This window comes from Leucoraja erinacea, chromosome 3 (assembly GCF_028641065.1).
Source record: "Leucoraja erinacea ecotype New England chromosome 3, Leri_hhj_1, whole genome shotgun sequence".
Classification (NCBI taxonomy): Eukaryota; Metazoa; Chordata; class Chondrichthyes; order Rajiformes; family Rajidae; genus Leucoraja; species Leucoraja erinaceus.
The window spans coordinates 48,919,194-48,938,698 of record NC_073379.1 but is presented as its reverse complement, the minus strand read 5'-3'; the positions used below and the strand labels follow the sequence as shown (position 1 = coordinate 48,938,698).

The 19,505-nt window shown below is 47.0% G+C and overlaps 1 protein-coding gene across 1 annotated transcript in view; it reads right to left on the bottom strand.

Moving 5' to 3' along the window:
- gldc (glycine dehydrogenase (decarboxylating)) overlaps positions 1-19,505 on the bottom strand; it is a 148,883-nt gene that overhangs the window by 81,125 nt on the left and 48,253 nt on the right. Inside the window, exons 4-5 of the mRNA XM_055632629.1 lie at positions 5,352-5,516; positions 2,573-2,650 (exon numbers count right to left, since the gene is read on the bottom strand). Of these exons, the coding sequence (XP_055488604.1) occupies positions 2,573-2,650; positions 5,352-5,516 (243 nt within the window). The remainder of the gene's footprint in view (positions 1-2,572; positions 2,651-5,351; positions 5,517-19,505) is intronic.

The window sequence follows — 19,505 nt, the reverse complement described above, 5'->3', positions numbered from 1 at the left end:
ACGTTCTGCCTAGGCAGCCAAGGAGCCGAGATACTGGCCCACAAAGTCAGCTGGGCCAGAGTTCCAGAACTGTGGTCGCAGGGGGTTAAATCCGACCCTTCGATCGCTGCCGAATTCCCAATGAGGTCGATATCGCCCACCTCCCCCGGCCTTGGCGCCATATTTTCAGAGTGACTTCCGGGGGGGGGGGGGGGGGGGGGGGGCTATTGTAATTTTGTCTGAATTAAGGGAGGTGTTGGGCCACCATTTGCCGAAAAATCAGTGGTGGACCTGTCAATTTTACATGGTTAAATAATAAGAAAACAAATCAAATATTGACAATTATGCAAAGATGGATCTGAAGACACATTATTGGGCACTTTGGACAACATTGGAATGTATTAAATCAAGGGAATTCATCATCACTATTGGCAACAAGAGTAAGTTTCCATTAATATAAACTAACATCTCACAAATCCAAGTACAGGTGCACAACCTTTTATCCGAAAGCCTTGTGACCAGACACTTCTTGGATTTCGGAATTTTTCGGATTTCGGAATGGAAGATTTTTAGCGAGGGGGAGGGAGGGAGAGAGGATGAGGTAGGTAGCGCGGGCGGCTAGAAAAGTCTGGAGCGGCTGCCTCCTCCTCGGACACCGGGGAATCATTGTAAATTATTGCTTAAATGTCAGTCAGTTAGTTTGGAGGGATTTTATGTGGTGGGGGGGGGGGTGAAGGGGGAAACTTTAATTCTTAGTCCCCTACCTGGTCGGAGAGGCAGGGAGCGGGCAATACCTTACCGGGTCGCCGTGCAGTAAGCTCCGACTCCCAACATCGCGGAGCTGGGGCTGCGGGCGTCCGGTCGCGGGCGGCGCTGGATTTGGAGCGCCGCGCAGCCAGGGGTAGAGTTGCCGGGGTCGGAGCTACAACCGGCGCCACCCGCGACCGCCGGACGCCCGCCGCCCCAGCTCCGCGATGTTGTGAGTCGGAGCTTACTGCACGGCGACCCGGTAAGGCATTGCCCGCTCCCGGCCTCTCCGACCAGGTAGGGGACTAAGAATTAAAGTTTCCCCCTTCACATAAAAGCCCTCCAAACTAACTGACTAACATTTAAGCAATGATTTACAGATGTTTAAGTGTCTCCCCAGTCTCCGGGGAGGAGGCAGCCGTTACAGTAGTACAGACCTGGGTTGATCGTGGGTCGTTTCGGGTCAAGTTTGGCGCCAAACGCGAGCTGGAAAAAATGTCTGGTTTTCGGAGCTTTTCGGTTTCCGGAATTTTGGATAAAAGGTTGTGCACCTGTACTATGACCATGGGTGGTCTTCAACCCAAACCAGCAACCTGTCTTCCAACTGTTAGCTTCAAGAAAGGACTTGGCTGCAAACAAGCCCTGGAGTACAATTCATTGTCCAGTGGGATCGTTGAGGACAGCCACAACTTATCTTCGAGCAAAAGAACGGGTGACCTTTCGGGTCGAGACCCTTCTTCAGACCTTTCCTTTTATACCTTTCTTTAATACCTTCCATTCTTTGTACCTCCTCATACATCAAGTGTCTCTTTCCCCTGACTCTTAGTCTAAAGCAGGGTCTCAATCAGAAACATCATCCGTTCCTTCTCTCCAGAGGCTGCCTGTCCAGCTGAGTTACTCCAGCATTTTGTATCTATCTTCGATGTAAACCAGAGTCTGCAATTCCTTTCTACACTTATCTTCAAGAGCTGTCTGTGAAGCAAAGTCATTACCTACTGCAATGCTCCTGAGCTGTCAATGATGCTCTCATAGTTTCTCTGTCTACTGGCAGACACCAATATACTCACTGATGTTTATACCAGGTGGCACCACCAGCAGTGGTTGCCTCGCCAACAGCCTGTCTGTCCTTTCTTCTTTTTGTTATTTTAAGTATGTGTTAAAAAGTACGTTTTAGTGTTCCTTGGTTTGTTTCAAGTGGGGGGGGGGGGGGGGGGGGGGGGGGGTTGGGGGAAAATGGGAAACTTATTTTCAATCTCTTACCTCGACGGAGATGCGATTTTTTCTGTATTGCATCTCCGTCCCCACTGTGGCCTAACATCGTGCAGTTGGCAGCCTATCCTGGAGACCGATACGGCGTTTCAAGCTGCAGGAGTCTGCGGGATTTTAACATCGCGAAGCTTGCAATCCCTTTGCCAAGGATCGAAGTTCCAACCGCGGGGTCTGTGGACTTTAACATGGTGAGCCAACGGTCTCTGGTAAGAAGAGGCCGACCCGGGAGCTCCATGCCGCGGAGTTTTAACCGCCCCGACGATCACCCCGATGGGGGCTTCGATCGTCGGCTGCGGGGGCTTTGATCGCCCCGACTGCGGATGTTTTGACTGTCCCGACCGCGGGAGAACAAGAGGAAGAAGTTTGAACTTTATTGCCTTCCATCACAGTGAGGAATGTGGAATCCACTGTTATGTTAACTTTTATATGGTTGTGTGTCTTGTTGCTTTTCACTTAGTGTGGCTCTTTGGTAACTCAAATTTCACTGTACCTTAACTGGTACATGTGACAATAAACTGACCTTGAGACCGTGAAACTATTTATTTTATAAATAAGAATGAGTTTTTTGTTTACATACTTGGCTCTTGTCTGCACTACAGCTATTGTTTGAGGATGACATCGAGGGTCCACGTAGAATTTGCTTCGCTTGTTGTATCTGAAGAAAACATTAAAAAAAAAATAGTGAATACAAAAATAAGTTCTTAATCCATAACATTTCACTTGTTCAGCAAGAAAGTGGAGACAATGATTGGGATCTATAAATTTACAGCTTTGTATTCCAGAGATTGATTTACTATTTACGTGTTGAGTTTACCAGAGGTAAACACACGGCAATGTACAAATGCAATGATGTGCACTCTGGACAAATGCAATGCAGACATTGCACCAATGTTGATCTGCTTGATATTTATAATGAATGTCCTACCGCTGGCTGGATGCTTCAGCAACGTACCACCATTGAGAATGATTAATACCAGGTAAAGTTAAAGTAAAAACAAAAGTTAAAACTAGTTGAGAGTTAGAGAGCCTGAACCTTTTATTGCCATAGTGGTGAGTTTTATCTCTTCATCCCTGGTCTCAGATATTGTCCAATTCACTGCACTCCATTCCATATCAATTAGGGGACTTATACTTAATATGGATGTGCTTTAATTTGTCCTTACACACCAAGCATTGCTACATGCCACCACTCCCAGCATATATAATGCCAGCCACGATAACAGCAGCAGCTCCAACAAATACTTATTTTGCACTGTAGTCAAATCTCCATGTTAATATTCTGGGGAAAGCCTTGGGCAATCTTTCCAATTAAGAACAGTGAGCCAGGAATTAGCGAGGATGTGACAGCAGTGGTTTGTAGTAGGTGGGGTTTGGAGTTTGAGATAGGGGGTGGGGTGGAATCCCCACTCCAAAAGCGACATTCCAAGGAATTGAAGGCTTTGTGGCCAAGTTTGCAGATGATACGAAGATAACTGAAAGGGCAGGCTAATTTGCAAGTCAAATCGGTAGTAAGGAAGGTAAATGCAATGCTGGCATTTATTTTGAGAGGACTAAAATACAAAAACAGGGATGTAATGCTGAGGTTATATGAGACACTGGTCAGAAGCATTTGGAGTATTGTGAGCAGTTTTGGGCCCCATATCTGAAGAAGGATGTGCTGGCTCTGGAGAGGATCCAAAGGAGGTTTACAAGAATGATCATTCAAGTTCACATTTATTGTCACATGGACCAATTGGTACAGTGAGATTAGAGTTACCATACAGATATACAAATAAAAAGCACACAATACACAAAAGAGTTTAACATAAACATCCACTGCAGCGGAATCAACGTTTCCCACTGTGATGGAAGGCAATAAAGTTCAGTCATCTTCCTCTTTGTTCACCCGTGGTCGGGGCCTTTGAACGCTCCGCAGTCGCCACTACGGACGGCGCGATGTTCAGGCCCTCTCGCCGGGATGATCGAAACTCCGGTGTCGGAACGGAGGAACACACTCGTGGCTTGGAGTTTCCGAATCGGCCGCTTCTCACTGAAGACCGCAGCTTCCGAAGTCGACAGGCCGATCTGGGCGGAGCTCCAACACTGGCGATCCCCGGCAAAAGATCCCAGGCCTCCGCGATGTTAAATTCAGCTTCGTTCAACGGTGTTAAAGACAACAGGCCCAACACTCCGGAGATCCAACACCGCTCTGCGATGGTAATTCAGCGCTGCGCCGCTGCTGAAGCCCTGGCCGATCTCCGGTAGGAAATGCTGCACCAATCCAGTTGGTAGGCCGCGGGGGAAGATGCGACACCGAGAAAAGACGCATCTCCGTCCAGTTTCCCCCTATTCCCCCCCCCCCCCACCACCATCCCCCACATAACACATACTAAGAAACATTTAAAACATACAATTAGACACACTAAAAATAACAAACAGGGTGAAAGGACTAACAGCTGCTGGCGAGGCAGCCATTGCTGGCGCCACCCGGATCCCAGGTATGATTGGGTTTACTTATGATGAGCGTTTGATGGCACTTAACCTGCACTCGCTGGAGATTAGAAGGATGAGGGGAAGCCTCATTGAAACTTACCAAATAGTGAAAGGCTGGATAGAGTGGATGTGGAGAGGATGTTTCTTCTCATGGGAGAGTCTAGGACCAGAGACCATAGTCTCAGAGGAAAAGGATACACCTTTAGAAAGGAGATGAGGAGGAATTTCTTTACTCAGAGGGTGGTGAATCTGTGGAATTCATTGCCACAGAAGGCTGTGGAGGCCAAGTCAATGGATATTTTTAAGACGGAGATGGATAGTAAGGGTGTCCAGGGTTATGGGGCGAAGGCAGGAGAATGGGGTTAAGAGGGAAAAAATAGAGCAGTCATGATCGAATGGCAGAGTAGGCTTGGTGGGCCGAATGGCCTAATTCTGCTCTTACAACTTATGAATTTATAAAATTATTCTATTGCATGTAAATCCCATGGCATCCTGCATATCTAATAAGCCTTGGACACCAAAACAACTGTGAGCTTTGCACTCCACTGCAGATGATGAAGGATGGACAGCCAAATGGAATATGAAGAATTGAGCCCTTTTCTGAACAATTGGGATTTTTGAATAAATGGATACTGGATTATCAGAGTTTTAGTGTACAGCTGTTCCTCCACCTACGATGCGGTTACGTTCCGATAAACCCATCGTCAATCGAAAATACTGTAAGTCGAAAACGCGCTTAATACGATGTGATCACGTGACCGGAAGTGAGCTGCGGCCCGCTGCAGTTGCCGAGCGTTTGCACCATCGTAACGTCAAGATATCGTAAGTAAATCATAAGCAGCGTAAATCGGGGAGCATCTGTACAAGAGAAAGTGAACTACTACCTGTGGCATAACTGCATTGCCTCGGCAGCAGCTGTTCCTTCATCCAACAGCGAGGCATTGGCCACATCCATGCTCGTGAGGTCGCACACCATAGTCTGATAGTTGAGCAAGCTTTCCAATCTGCCTTGCGAAACTTCAGGCTGGTAGGGAGTGTACTGGGTCACCCTGCAGTACAGATGCAAAAGACACTCATTTGATTTTGAGATTTAAAACACACCTTTACAAAGTTTTTAATGTAAACATGCCCTGTTTTTAATTGATAAAGTTCCGAGTTGCTGGTCTACTGAGTAGAATGCAACAAAATTGGTTGGCACGCAAACAAAACCTTTTCACTGTACCTCGTTAAACGTGACAATAAAGGAAACTAAAGTAAAATGAGACATAAACGTTGTTTAAGTTTAAAAGTTTAAAGATGTGTGGGGCAACTTTTTTTTTACCAGAAGGTGGTGAGTGCCTGGAACGTGTTGCCAGGGGTGGTGGTTGAGGTAGATACGATGGTGGTGTTTAAACAGCTGTTGGATAGGCATATGTATATCCAGGGTTATGGAATATGCGCAGGTAGCTAAGAGATGGTCTTGGCATCGTGTTTGGCATGGACATTGTGTGGCCCGAAGGTCCTGTCCTGGTGCTGTACTGTTTTAAGTTATGCAATCCTCCGGAGAAACGTAGAGGGTAAAGCAGCGTCTGTTTGGTTTGGGGATGGGGGGTGAAGGGGGGGGGGTGAAGGGGGGGGGGAGAAATAGGGGGATGTATTGCCGACACTTTTGATCGCGACGCTGCATCAGGACTGAGAGTGGCGAGGGAAAAATAGTCAATATGAAGGGGGTTGTGACTAGAGCCATTGATAGGTGGAACAGTGAAGAGTAAAGGATGACGGTGAGTAGGAGCCTCCTGGGGAGATTGAGGAGTGGGATAATATTGGGGACTGAATCTGGTGGATGATGGGTGGAAGCAGACAAGGAGAAAATAAAAGGGCAGATGGAGAGAGGCGGGCGGATGGGACGCTGAAGGCGGTGACAGCTGCTCATGTTGCAGTTATATAAGACATGGGTGAGGCCGCATTTAGGGTATCGAGTTCAGTTCTAGGCATCATGTTACAGGATAGATGTTGTCAAGCTGGAAAAAGTACAGAGAAGATTTACGAGGATGTTGTCATGCCAGGATACTCTGAGCTCTAGGGAGGGGTTGAGTATACTGGGACTCTATTCCTTGGATCGCAGGAGGAAGACAGGTGATCTTAAAGAAGTGTTCAAAATCATGAGAGGAATAGATGCAGTGTCTCTTGCCAGAGAGGGGAATCGAGAACTAGAGGTCATAGGTTTAAGGTGAGGGGGGGGGGGGGTCAGATTTAATAAGAATCTGAGCAGTAATATTTTCACACAAAGGGTGGTAGGTGTATGGTACAAGCTGCCAGAGGGCACAGATGAGGCAAGAACTATTGCAACATTTAAGAAAGCCAAGTATAAACGGAACTCCATAACTCCCTTGTCAATTCTTCCCTTCCCTCTCGGTCCACCCCCTCCCCGGGCACTTTCCCTTGCGGCCGCAGCAGATGCAACACTTGTCCCTTTACCTCCCCCCTCAACTCCTTTCAGGGACCCAAGCAATCGTTCCAGGTGCGACAGAGGTTTACCTGCATCTCTTCCAACCTCATCTATTGCGTCCGCTGCTCTAGATGTCAGCAGATCTATATCGGTGAGACCAAGCGGAGGTTGGGCGATCGTTTCGCCGAACACCTCCGCTCGGTCCGCAATAACCTAGCTGACCTCCCGGTGGCTCAGCACTTCAACTCCCCCTCCCACTCCGCCTCTGACCTCTCTGTCCTGGGTCTCCTCCATGGCCACAGCGAGCAGCACCGGAAATTGGAGGAACAGCACCTCATATTCCGTTTGGGGAGTCTGCACCCCGGGGGCATGAACATCGCCTTCTCCCAAGTCTGTTAGTCCTTGCTGTCTCCTCCCCTTCCTCAGCTCCCCTGCTGTCTCCTCCCACCCTCCAGCCTTCCGGCTACTCCTCCTTTTCCCTTTCTTGTCCCCACCCACCCCCACCCCTGATCAGTCTGAAGAAGGGTTTCGGCCCGAAACGTTGCCTATTTCCTTCGCTCCATAGATGCTGCTGCACCCGCTGAGTTTCTCCAGCTTTTCTGTGTAACCTATAAACGGAACATGTTGGTCGGTGTGAGCAAGTTGAGCTGTCGGGTGTTAAGTGGGAACATAGTTCCATGTGAACTGAACATTGGTTGCTAAAGGTTCTGAAAATTATACTTTTCATGTCAGACAATGATACAGCACAAACAATTGACTTGACGAATCTCATTGCATAAAGAAAGCAACAACCCAAGATATCTTCAATTAATTGTATATTTGGTATTTTGTGAGCTTCTTGCTCCTGCGTTTGGAGGTAGGGTGACAAGACCAACAGGTTCGGCTGAACTTGGGTTGTACTTTCAAGTCAATTTCATTGAAATATGCACAAGTAAATTGAGATACAATTAAAATCTTGCCTGCAGCTGTATAGAACTCAGGCAATACATAAAAGGATAAAAGATCCATAATTATTATATTAAATTATACATAATAAGGGAATGAAAAGAAAAAGTTGTTGCAAAAACACAATTAGAAAACATGTCCATGGGAGTACCAGAGGTGGTCTGTTGTGTTCCATTATCAAGGTGGGATTAGGGTTTGTAGATCGGTTCAAGAACCTGATCATTTTAGGAAATTAGCTGTGGAACCTGGTAGTGTGAGACTTTAGGCCCAATGGCAGCAGCAAAAAGAGGGCATGGTCGAGCTGGTTGGGATCCTTGATGATAGATGCTTGAGGTAACACCTCATTGTTAATGCTCCACCATATGTCAAGACCATGGCTGATCTTCTCTCTCAACACCATTTACCATATATTATCCAGACATTCCCTGAAACCCTTACAATCCAGAAATATATCGATCTCTGTTTTGACAATTCTTCTGAAGCCAATGGTATGTTTAGTTTAGTTTAGAGATGCAGCATGGAAGCAGCCCGTCAGCCCACCGAGCCTGTGCCCGTCCGCCCACCGAATTTGTGTGGACCAACAATCACCTGCACATTAGTTCTATCCTACACACTGGACACAATTTACAGAAGCCAATTAACCTACAAACCTGCACGCCTTAGGTATGTGGGAGGAAACCGGAGCACCCGGAGAAAACCCACGGGGCCACAGGGAGAACGTATAAACTCCGTACGGACAGCATCCATAGTCAAGATCAAACCGGGATGTCCGGCGCAGTAAGGCAGCAACTCTACCGCAGCACCACTGTGCTGCCACTCTCTGTGCCACTGTGTCTGCATCATAGGATTTATAAAATCGTACATCTGCAGAATTGGTGGATTTCGCCAAAACTGCCTGGGTACTGGTTTGGTGCGACTGAATTGAAAATACCAAATGTAACATCAATATTCAGAGTCAAGAGAGTCAAGTCAAGAGTGGAGGGGAAGAAAATACAACCCTGAATGTAAACAGAACACGCTGAAAGACTTGTCAGTGCGAAGAGGTCAAAGACTCGTCTTCAGAACTGAAAACAGATCCTTACGGGAGGCGCTGCGGCTGCCGCAGCGAAGCCGAGGCAGGAACCTTGCGGGCCGGGGGTGGAACATCGCAGGCCAGACCCTGGCCTCGCAGGTCAATGGAGCCCTCGGCCATCGGTGCCTGGGTCGATGGTGTCCGCAGCTGGGGTTTGAGTCGGCGCCACAGAAGCGTCTGGAGAGGACCCGGCAGCATTAGTGGAGAGGTCGGTGCGGCAGTCGATGATGGCGTCGACCGAAGGACACGTGGAAGTGACGACGTCGCTGCCAAGGGACGGAGCAAAGGAAGACCCGGCATGGGGGGGACCACCGTGAAGGAGGGGGGGAAAGCAACGGGGACTCGCCGTGGGGAGACCGCTGTGAGGGGAGTAGAGGGGGGGAAAAACAAAGGGGGAGGGGGGGGGAATCTGTAACTTTATAAGCGCCCTTTATAGACGACTATTTACATACCTTGGCAAGGTATGGAAGCAAAGCATTTCACTGTGACGTCACATGTGACAATAAAGTATTCTATTTTAACTTGTTTACTGACTTTTCAAGTTGTAGGGTGTGTTTGGGCGGGATGGGTAAAGGAATACCTCTGATCAATTAAGACAAGATTGTCATGGCAACATGCTGTCTACAACCAAATTCCAAAACAGCCAAGACCTCTGTGATCACTGCAGGCACGTGTAATTGGAGATTTGGCAATGTGCCTTTTAGTAAGAACATTTTTTTTTTCACGGTAAATGTCATAAATTTTTTATATTTCCCTCAATTGTGCACGAGACCCAAAACATCTGGCAAGCAGCAGTAGAATTCCACGAGTTTAAAAGGAAAACAATTTGATTGCCGAGATGGCTTGGCAGGTTTAAGTGTCGTTCTTTGAAAATGATGCATAAGTTCTACGAATCAAAAAGCGTTTTTGACAAGAGTAAATGCCAAAGGAATCTATTGACAGAGATTTCAATCATCAATTGAAATTTAAATTTTGAAAAGAAAAAGAAAGAAATGAAAAGGCCACAGTGAAAGAGAGGTCATGTTGGACATCTCTTTAATTAATCATCAGTGGCTTGTGTTAGTGTGAGTACAATCTATTCCATTTTAATTTGCAAAAACACAAGAGTGTAATGAGCTACAGTGAATTCTCCAATTTTACTTCGGAGTCACGTGAGTGACTACGTGAAGAACCCGCTCAGCACGCATACGCGGCCATTACGTTTCAGCAGGCAACAGCGGCAGGCGGGAGTTAGGCACTCCCGCTACAACCCTGAAAGGAAGCTTTAGGTAAGTTTTACCTTCAGGTTAACAGTGACTCGCATCTGTTTGTTGCTCCAGGTGGAGCAAAGCAGCAGACGCAAGCGGCCCCCGTTGGACTCCGGGGAAGGAGTGTTCCGTTTCACGGAAGGGGGAGAGACGCCACCAGGACCGCACACGCTGCGGTCCACGGACAGGGAGCTGCGCCAGTGCCAGTCCAGACGCAAGCGACCCCCGTTGGACTCCGGGGAAGGAGTGTTCCGTTTCACGGAAGGGGGAGAGCGCCACCAGGACCGCACACGCTGCGGTTCACACATAGGGAGCTGTGCCGGGTTCAAGTCCAGAGAACAGCGGGAGTCAGGCGCTCCCGCTACAGTTTAAAAACGGACCATCAGGTAAGTCTACTCTGAGGTCCGTTTAACTGGCAAAGGAGAGTTCTTTGCTTGTTCCAACAGCCAAGAAAAAAGAACAGAACAAGACTCTCCAAGAAACCTGTCCCCCAAGCTCGGCTCCAGCAGACAGGCTTCTCATCAGTGGGGGGCAGAGGGCGGTAGGACCGCCAACCCGGCGCTCCGCCATCCCCGACACCGAGCCGAGCCCAGTTCCACTAGCGCCTGAGCAGCGGACTGGATGTCAACAATCCGGCCGGTGGTATACGATTCGCTGGACGGGGATGTCTCACCGCCCGATTAGGGCAGAGACAGCCGCCTGAGCCACATGGAACGGCTCGTGGAGCATAAGCTCCAGCGAGACTTGCTTTATGGGGAGCAGTTTCGCAGAGGGAGTTCAGGCACTCCCTCCACAGTGCCTCATGCACTGGCCATTGCTTCCTCCTCGTCCAAGGACAGCTTTGGCGACCAGGGCTGGGCTGGTCAAGAAGAGGGGCACTGGCTGAACAACATCGGGAGTACGCATGAGGTACAGGAACAGGAAGAGCTGCTGGGTGTGGCCGCTACGTGGTTTCACCACGAGCGAAATGGCTTCAGTCTTAACTGATGGCCAGCCTACTACCTGCCTTTTCCAAAAAACCTCTCCAAGACAGGTAGCCATGAGGCGTTGGATTTATCACGCCACCCCTAAATTGCATTTACTCAAAGTGCCCGCCATTATTGGAGGATACATTGAGCAGCGCATTTAACCTAAATGCTTTTTAAAATGCATTTTTATACCCTGACGTCGGCTATCAGGTTCACCTACTCATTCCAGAAGGGCAGGGTAGTATGGCAAAACACCTGACCCAAATGTTCAACGGTATACCCCATAACTTCTCTAGTGAAGTCACAAACCTGCCCTCAATCTATGAAATTAACAGGACTATGAGAACGCCAACCTCACAAGCACAGATCCTGCTACCTGGCATTTACCAAACCAGTCCTAAAAAACTGGACGAAGTGTTCAAACTATTCGGCACAAGAGGGCAGAGTCTGGACTGAGCACCACACAGAAGACCAGACAGCAGTACCTCTCCGCGTCCACCAGGGGCGTCTACCTCATTGTACTGGTGAAAGTTCGGGGCCTGCATGCCAAACCTGTAGCATTTTTAGGCCACGGCCCAGAGCAGGCCCCATGGAAAATGCGCCACCCCCCAACAAACATCGTCCCTACAAGAACAAGGAACCAGAAACCGAAGAAAACAACAATGAAGACAGATAAGTATGGTTCCTACCATCACATAAAGGTGAAGGGTTGTACCAACAAGGGGTGGGTGAATCACGCCTGGTTAGGAAGCTATCACTCTTGGTAGTTATATACCAAAAAATAAATACAAGGGGAATAGAATAATATCTTGCCACCAATTCAGCAAGCACCCCAAGGGGTCTACCCTCCCACGACGGTGAATGTCGCACCATCATTGATAAATCACTTGAGTATTTCACCAGGTATACCCATTCATGGGATTTGTAACTACTACCATGGAACCAAGGATACTTTATGGTAGACATCGACCTTGAAGATGCATACTATTCAGTACCTTCTCATATAAATTTCGAATATACCGCAATTACCTGGATGGAGTAACCATGATGAGCATTGCGGCATTTTAGTCAAAGCTATCCAGAATCAACCAGCCCTGACACTTAAGAAACATTCCGTCATGGCATGTCTATATATTAACGACAGACTATCCTTGGATACAGCTTTAGCTGCATTAGCTACTAACTTATTAACGGGCACTGCCATATATCCAGATATTTACGTTGATCATCCACAACTTTGTCATCTGGTATTCATTAAGACTATCAGTTATGGTAACATTAACCACCAATTAACTACGTGGCAAAGTAATTGGGATAGTAGCAGCATTACCAGCTACTGAACATTGTACCTTTCCTATGAGCTGAGATACTAGTGTTCAAAACTATATCCATACCTGTGATATGGGGGCAAATGGATTAATCTGGAGTGTTATCATGGAATTTATCGGCAGGAAGGATTATGGTTGTACACTTCCACCTGTTTTGAGTAACATCTTATGTGTCCTGATGTGTTACTGAGCTTGTAATACTTAGTGCCAATGTGAATTGACAAACGTGTTATATATTAACTTACTTAATTCTAGTGAAGCATTTGCTCAGTAACCCACCAAATTTGCATGTTCGTTTATAAGTTAACAACATCACAGTGGTGGCATATACCAAACCATTTACGCAGGGAACATCGATATTAGGTGACAATTGATTAACAATTGGTAACCGTATGTCGTCAAACATATTTGACCATCAGTAACTCACCTATCAGGTGAGCTAAATACTGTAAACATACATTTAAATCAAAAATATTTGCTGAAATTACTAAGCAATATGGACACCAGATATCGATTCCTTATATCCAATTAAATCACCACGTACTAACTAATGTCACATGAAACCAATTTCAAGGCAGCGGCAATGGAGACATTTTTTTTTTTTTTTTTTTCTACCGAGAGAACTAACAGTCGTGATTGTCACGGCTGTGTATATTCCACCTGACGCCAATGTAAACAAGGCGCTCTCTCTCCTGCTGAACACCATTAACGAACAGCAGCGGGACCACCCCGAAGGTGTTCACATAATCGCAGGGGACTTTAATAAGGCCAACTTGAAGACTGTACTGCCGAAATTCTACCAACATGTCAAGTGTTCTACTAGAGGGGTGAACACGCTGGATCATGTTTACACCAATATCAAGCACGCGTATAGAGCCATCCCCCTCCCCCAACTCGGCCAGTCAGACCATCTCTCCCTCCTGCTCTCTCCAGCCTACACCCCCCTCAGACGCAGTGCCAGGCCCACCATAAAATCTGTTACAACCTGGCCTGAAAATGCACTCTCCAATCTACAGGACTGCTTTACCCAGACAAACTGGGACATATTCGAACACCAGGACCTGGAAACTCTCACAGAATCGGTGCTGGACTATATCAAGTTCTGCATCGGAAATGTGACTGTAGACAAAAACATACGGGTTTTCCCAACCAGAAACCCTGGATGTCCAGTCAGGTCCGCACACTCCTCAGAGCCCGCGATGCTGCCTTCAGGTCAGGTGACAGAGCTCTGTACAGGGCTGCTCGAGCCGACCTGAAAAGTGGTATTAAAAAGGCCAAGGCGGATCACAAGAGGAGCATAGAGTCCTACTTGTCCAGCAATAATACACGGGAGGTATGGCGGGGCATACAAGACATTACCAACTACAGAGGCTGTGCCACAAAGTCAGAAGACCTGAGTGCGCCGCTGGCAGAAAAGCTAAATTGCTTCTTCTCCCGCTTTGAGACATCACAACAGCAGCACTCACCTGCTACAGCCCTGTTCCCACCCTCACCTAGCTCCTGTACTACTCCACTCACTGTAACGGAGCACGATGTCAGACGGGTGCTCCTGGCAGTGAACCCCAAGAAGGCTACCGGCCCAGATGGAGTCCCTGGTAAGGTGCTCAAAGCGTGCGCCCACCAGCTCACTGCCATCTTCACCAGAATTTTCAATCTCTCCCTGGCCCAGGCAGTTATTCCGTCCTGCCTAAAATCAGCCACAATCGTCCCTGTGCCGAAGAAGTCTCCCATCACCAGCCTTAATGACTACCATCCTGTTGCCCTCACTCCGGTAATCACGAAGTGCTTCGAGAGATTGGTCCTCCAGCACATCAAGGACTATCTACCACCAGACTTCGACCCCCACCAATTCGCTTATCGCCAAAACAGATCCACAGAAGACGCCATCACCGTAGCTCTCCACTCTGTGCTGAGCCATCTGGAGCAGGGGCAGAGCTACGTCCGGATGCTCTTTGTGGATTTTAGTTCAGCCTTTAACACAATCATCCCGGACATCCTCATTGGTAAACTGCTCACTCTCGGCCTCCCCACTGTCACATGTGCCTGGATTAAGGATTTCCTCACAAACCGGCCCCAGACTGTGAGACTTGGCCCCCACCTCTCCTCCACTCGCAGGTTGAGTACCGGTTCCCCACAGGGCTGTGTGCTAAGCCCCCTCTTATACTGTCTCTACACCTACGACTGTAGTCCGGCCCACAACAACAACCGCATCGTCAAATTTGCTGACGACACTACTGTGGTCGGACTTATTTCAAAGGGAGACGAGGCAGCCTACAGAGAGGAAGTCCTGAAGTTGACAACCTGGTACTCAGAAAACGATCTGGCTCTGAACACCAGGAAAACAAAAGAGCTCATTGTCGACTTCAGGAGGCGCAGCACCGACTTAGCCCCCCTACACATCAACGGCGAGTGTGTGGAGAGGGTCAACACCTTCCGGTTTCTCGGCGTCCATATCGCGGCTGACATCTCCTGGACGGACAACACGACAGCGGTCATCAAGAAGGCTCAGCAGCGGCTGCACTTCCTGAGGGTCCTCAGGAAGCACAACCTAGACTCTAACCTGCTGCTGACCTTCTACCGCTCGTCCATCGAGAGCCTGCTGACATACTGCATTACAGCATGGTATGGCAGCTGCACCATGGCAGACAGGGAGAGGCTTCAGAGGGTAACCAGGACAGCGCAGAGGATCATTGGTTGCCCTCTCCCCTCCCTGATGGACATCTACACCTCCCGCTGCCTTAGGAGGGCAAAGAAGATCACCAAAGACAGCTCCCATCCTGCGTTTGGACTGTTCGACCTGCTGCCCTCTGGAAGGCGCTATAGGTGCATCAAATCCAGGACAAACAGACTCAGGAATAGCTGCTTCCCGAGAATTATATCTACCATGAATTCAAATCCACACATTCACTGACTACACCGCCCAACACGGACTTCCATCTGTATATATGTATATATGTATGTAGCGCCGTAGAATTTGTGCACCTATTCCCCCCCCCATCTCCCTTCTGTTTTGTTTTCTGTTTCTTGTTTTTTGTGTAAAATTGTATGTATGCACTGAGTACGAGCAGCTTTCAGTTTCACTGTACATGTATAGTGACAATAAATGGCATATCTATCTATATCTATCTATTCCCGCATATTGAAGGGTGGGGGAAATCTAATCTCTATGTTCTCCTTTCCTTCTACCTCTTCAATAGGTACTACGGCTTCATCAGTCGGGTACTACGCAAATTACAGTGGACCAAGTCCACATGCATGGTTCCCAGTGATCCTCGATATGGCCATTAAAAGTATTGCAGAATTGGGAAGACCACTGCTGTGTTTGGATCAGCAGCGCTATCAACCTGATGACAGCATTCCGTCGCATATCCTAGGGAACATACCTGAGGAGCATCAAGAAATGGGACACTGTTTTCCAAAACAGGAATTACACATTCAACTACAACAAAAAACTGTACTGGAGCTCCTGGCAGGTCTTCACCACAATGAAGGAAATGTTCTGTCAGTCTACTCAACTTGGGTACCGCTCACTGGTGATCAGATACAGGAGAGGTATATCAATCCATTCCCCAGAAATAGGTACACCCAAATTGGGATGTCAGTGAAATCCTGACATACCTTAGGGGATGATCACCAGCCAGGTCACTCACCCTGGAACAGCCTACCCTGAAGATGGACATGCTGGTGGCCTTACATCAACACAAAGAGCCAGTTCTCCCATCTACTGCGATGGGACAACATGGTTATAACACCAGATAGTGTCACATTCCCATTCAAGGGTTGGCCAAACAGAACAGACCAGGAACATCAGGTCCAGTCATGAAATTCCGGGCAGACCCACCTGAACCACGTTTTATGTGTCATGACCCACTTAGAGATCTACATCGACACAATAAGGAATACCGAGGGAGAGGAAAAAGCCTTATGGGTCAGCCACAATAAACCTCTTGGTCGGGTGACGAGCTAAACCATCTCTAGTGGCTCAAGCAGGTACTGGGAGTTGCTGGAGTAAATACTAACGTGTATAAATCTTATTCCACCAGGACAGCTTCCACGTCAGTAACTAAGAGGATGGACGAGCCTATGGACCACATCCTGGCTACTGCAGGGTGGTCTAGGGAGTATACGTTCCAAACTTTTATAACAAACCACTGACAGAACCTGTATCGTTTGCAGGAAAAGAATCTGCAAAAAATATATAATTTAAGCCCGGGGGAGCATTTGGTCTTATTGTTGTTAATAACATCATTATTGTTTTTACAAACAGATTCATGGTTGATTACGATAACATACTTCCTCCCTCGAATGACTTTGGCAGCGAGTGAAGTATGAACTGTTACACGGTTTGAAATCACAGAGCTTTGAAGTCTTCACGTAGTCACTCACATGACTCCGAAGTAAAATAGTAAGATTAAACGAGAACTTACCAGTTTGAAGTTTGATCTGTATTTTATGAGGAGTTACGATGAGGGAGTACGTGCCCTCCGCTCCCACCCTCAATAATATGGATCAAACTGATAAACCGATGTCTCCTTGTCTTACTATGTTTATTTCAATAACTGTGTCTATCTGTGATTCAACACCACTGCTTTGAAGTATGCCGCGCATGCGTGCTGAGCGGGCTCTTCACGTAATCCCTCATCGTAACTCCTCATAAAATACAGATCAAACTTCAAACTGGTAAGTTCTCGTTTAATCTTACTATTTTAAGTAACACTCTCCCGTCCCACCCTGTCTTTCCCATGTCCCCTCCACTGTGGTGTGCACCTATTTTTTCAACTGTCCTTTCCTTCCCCCCCGCCTCATCCCTTTCATCTATCTCCCTCCTTTTGGCTATATATTTCATTCCTCCTCTCATTATCTGACCCCGTTGTCTCTGGTCTTTAGTCTTTGTCACTTACTTCACCCATCTGCCAATTCAAACCTTCCTCATCTGTATTCATCTATCATGCAGCAGGCTTTGTCCCATCCTCACCGCCTGGCCTGTTGAGTTACTCCAGTACTTTGTATTTTGTAAGGAGCTATTGTTCATCTTTAGATGATTACAAAATACACAAAAACTTGAAGCTTCTTGAAGTCACATCATTGCTACACAGTCAGACGTAGCAGCCAAGTTGAAAATAAAAAGGTTTTACAAATAGCCCCGATCACAGTCTTGGCTCACAGCTAAGCGTTAGTCAAACAGTTTTGGCTTATGGCTAAACACTGTTCAAACACAGCACGGGTTCTTTAAGATCCACCTGTGCAAATATTCAGGGTTACAGATGCCTATTTGGATTCATAGAGTCATACAGAGAGGAAGCAGGACCTTCGGCCAAACTCGCCCATGCCGACCAACATGCCCCATCTGCATAGGGAGAGAAGGAATGGGTGACACTTCGAGACCCTTCTTCAGACTGATGTCAGGGGAATGGGCGGGACAGAGATAGATTGTAGTCGGAGACAGTAAGACTGGTGGGAGAACTGGGATTGGAGAGAGAGGGAAAGCAAGGACTATTTGAAGTCTCGACCCGAAACGTTACCCATTGGTTACTCCAGCATTTTGTGTCTACCTTCGATTTAAACCAGCATCTACAGATCTTTCCTACACAGTATAACTTGGCATCATGTTTGGCATGGACATTGCGGGCCAAAAGGCCTGTTCTATGCTGTACTGTTCTATGGGCTCTGCAAACTCAACACAGGTGGCACTGGAGATCAGGATTGATACGATAACTTTTTCCACACAAAGGGTGATGGATGTATGGAAAGAGCTGCCAGAGGGGGTAGTTAAGTCAGGGTCTATTGCAACGTTTAGAATAAAGTTAGATAGTTACATGGATAGGATAGATTTGGACAGATATGGGCCAAACACAAGCAGATGGGACTAGTGTAGATGGGACATGTTGGTTGGTGTGGGCAGGTTAAGCCGAAGGGCCTGTTTCTACACTGTATGACTCTATAACTATAAATGGCCAATTTATAACCATTAAGTGATCTAAACCATCTTCTCACTATAATTCTTATTAATAAACTACTTCAACAAGCAGCTGCATGGACAGATTCCTGTGCACTACAGGAACAAATGCAAATAAACATGAACATTGATACTGATATTGCTGATCAATATTTGTAATTTTAATGAAGAATCACTGATTTGAAACATTCATTTTGTTCTCTCTCTCTCTCTCCATCTCTCCCCTCTCTCCCCCTCTTCCCTCTCTCTCCCTCTCTCTCTTCCCTCTCTCTCCCCTCCCTCCTCCCTCTCCCTCCCTACTCTCCCCCCACAGAAGGTTGCCTGTCTTGCTGAGTATTTTCATCACTTTATTTCTAAAAAATGGCAGTTTTTAAATGTGTCTAACTTCAAGCAACATTGCTTCACTTCCGGACAACTTTGCTTAGGGAAGCAAAATGATCAAACCGCAGGAGCCAACATTTGTTTCACAATCCTTTTCAAATTATTCTTATTCAGAAGAGACTGACGAATGCCACTAAACAGTTTCAAAACTAACAGGGCACTGTAGATAAAATGCTTGCCAGCAAGGGCATATTGCTTTTTCTAGCTAATTTTTTTTTTAAACCCAGTTACATATTCTTTAATTCTCTGCACTTTGCAGATAAAGCAGATTGATTATCTAATGAAACTATTTTTGCTGAGACAGTGGGATAATATATGACCTCTGTACTGCAAGGTAAGAATTTGCTGATAATTTGTTTTACATTGGTCTGCAAGCAATAAACTAAACAGAGATAACTCTGTGGAAAATACATCTCCATTTTTTACTATCTACCCAAATATGTTCCAAAAGTTAAAGTTCGATGTAATCTTTTTCAAAACGTTCCCACTTTATGCATGAAAGGGTGACAAGGTGGTGTAGCGGTAGAGTTGCTGCCTTACAGAGCCAGAGACCCGGATTTGACCCTGACTAGAGGTGCTGTGAGTACGGAGTTTGTACCTTCACCCTGTGACCGTGTTAGTTGTTCCCGGGTGCTCTGGTTTCCTCCAACACTCCAAAGATGTACAGGTTTGAAGGTCAATTGGGTTCGGTAAAAATTATAAATTGCTCCGAG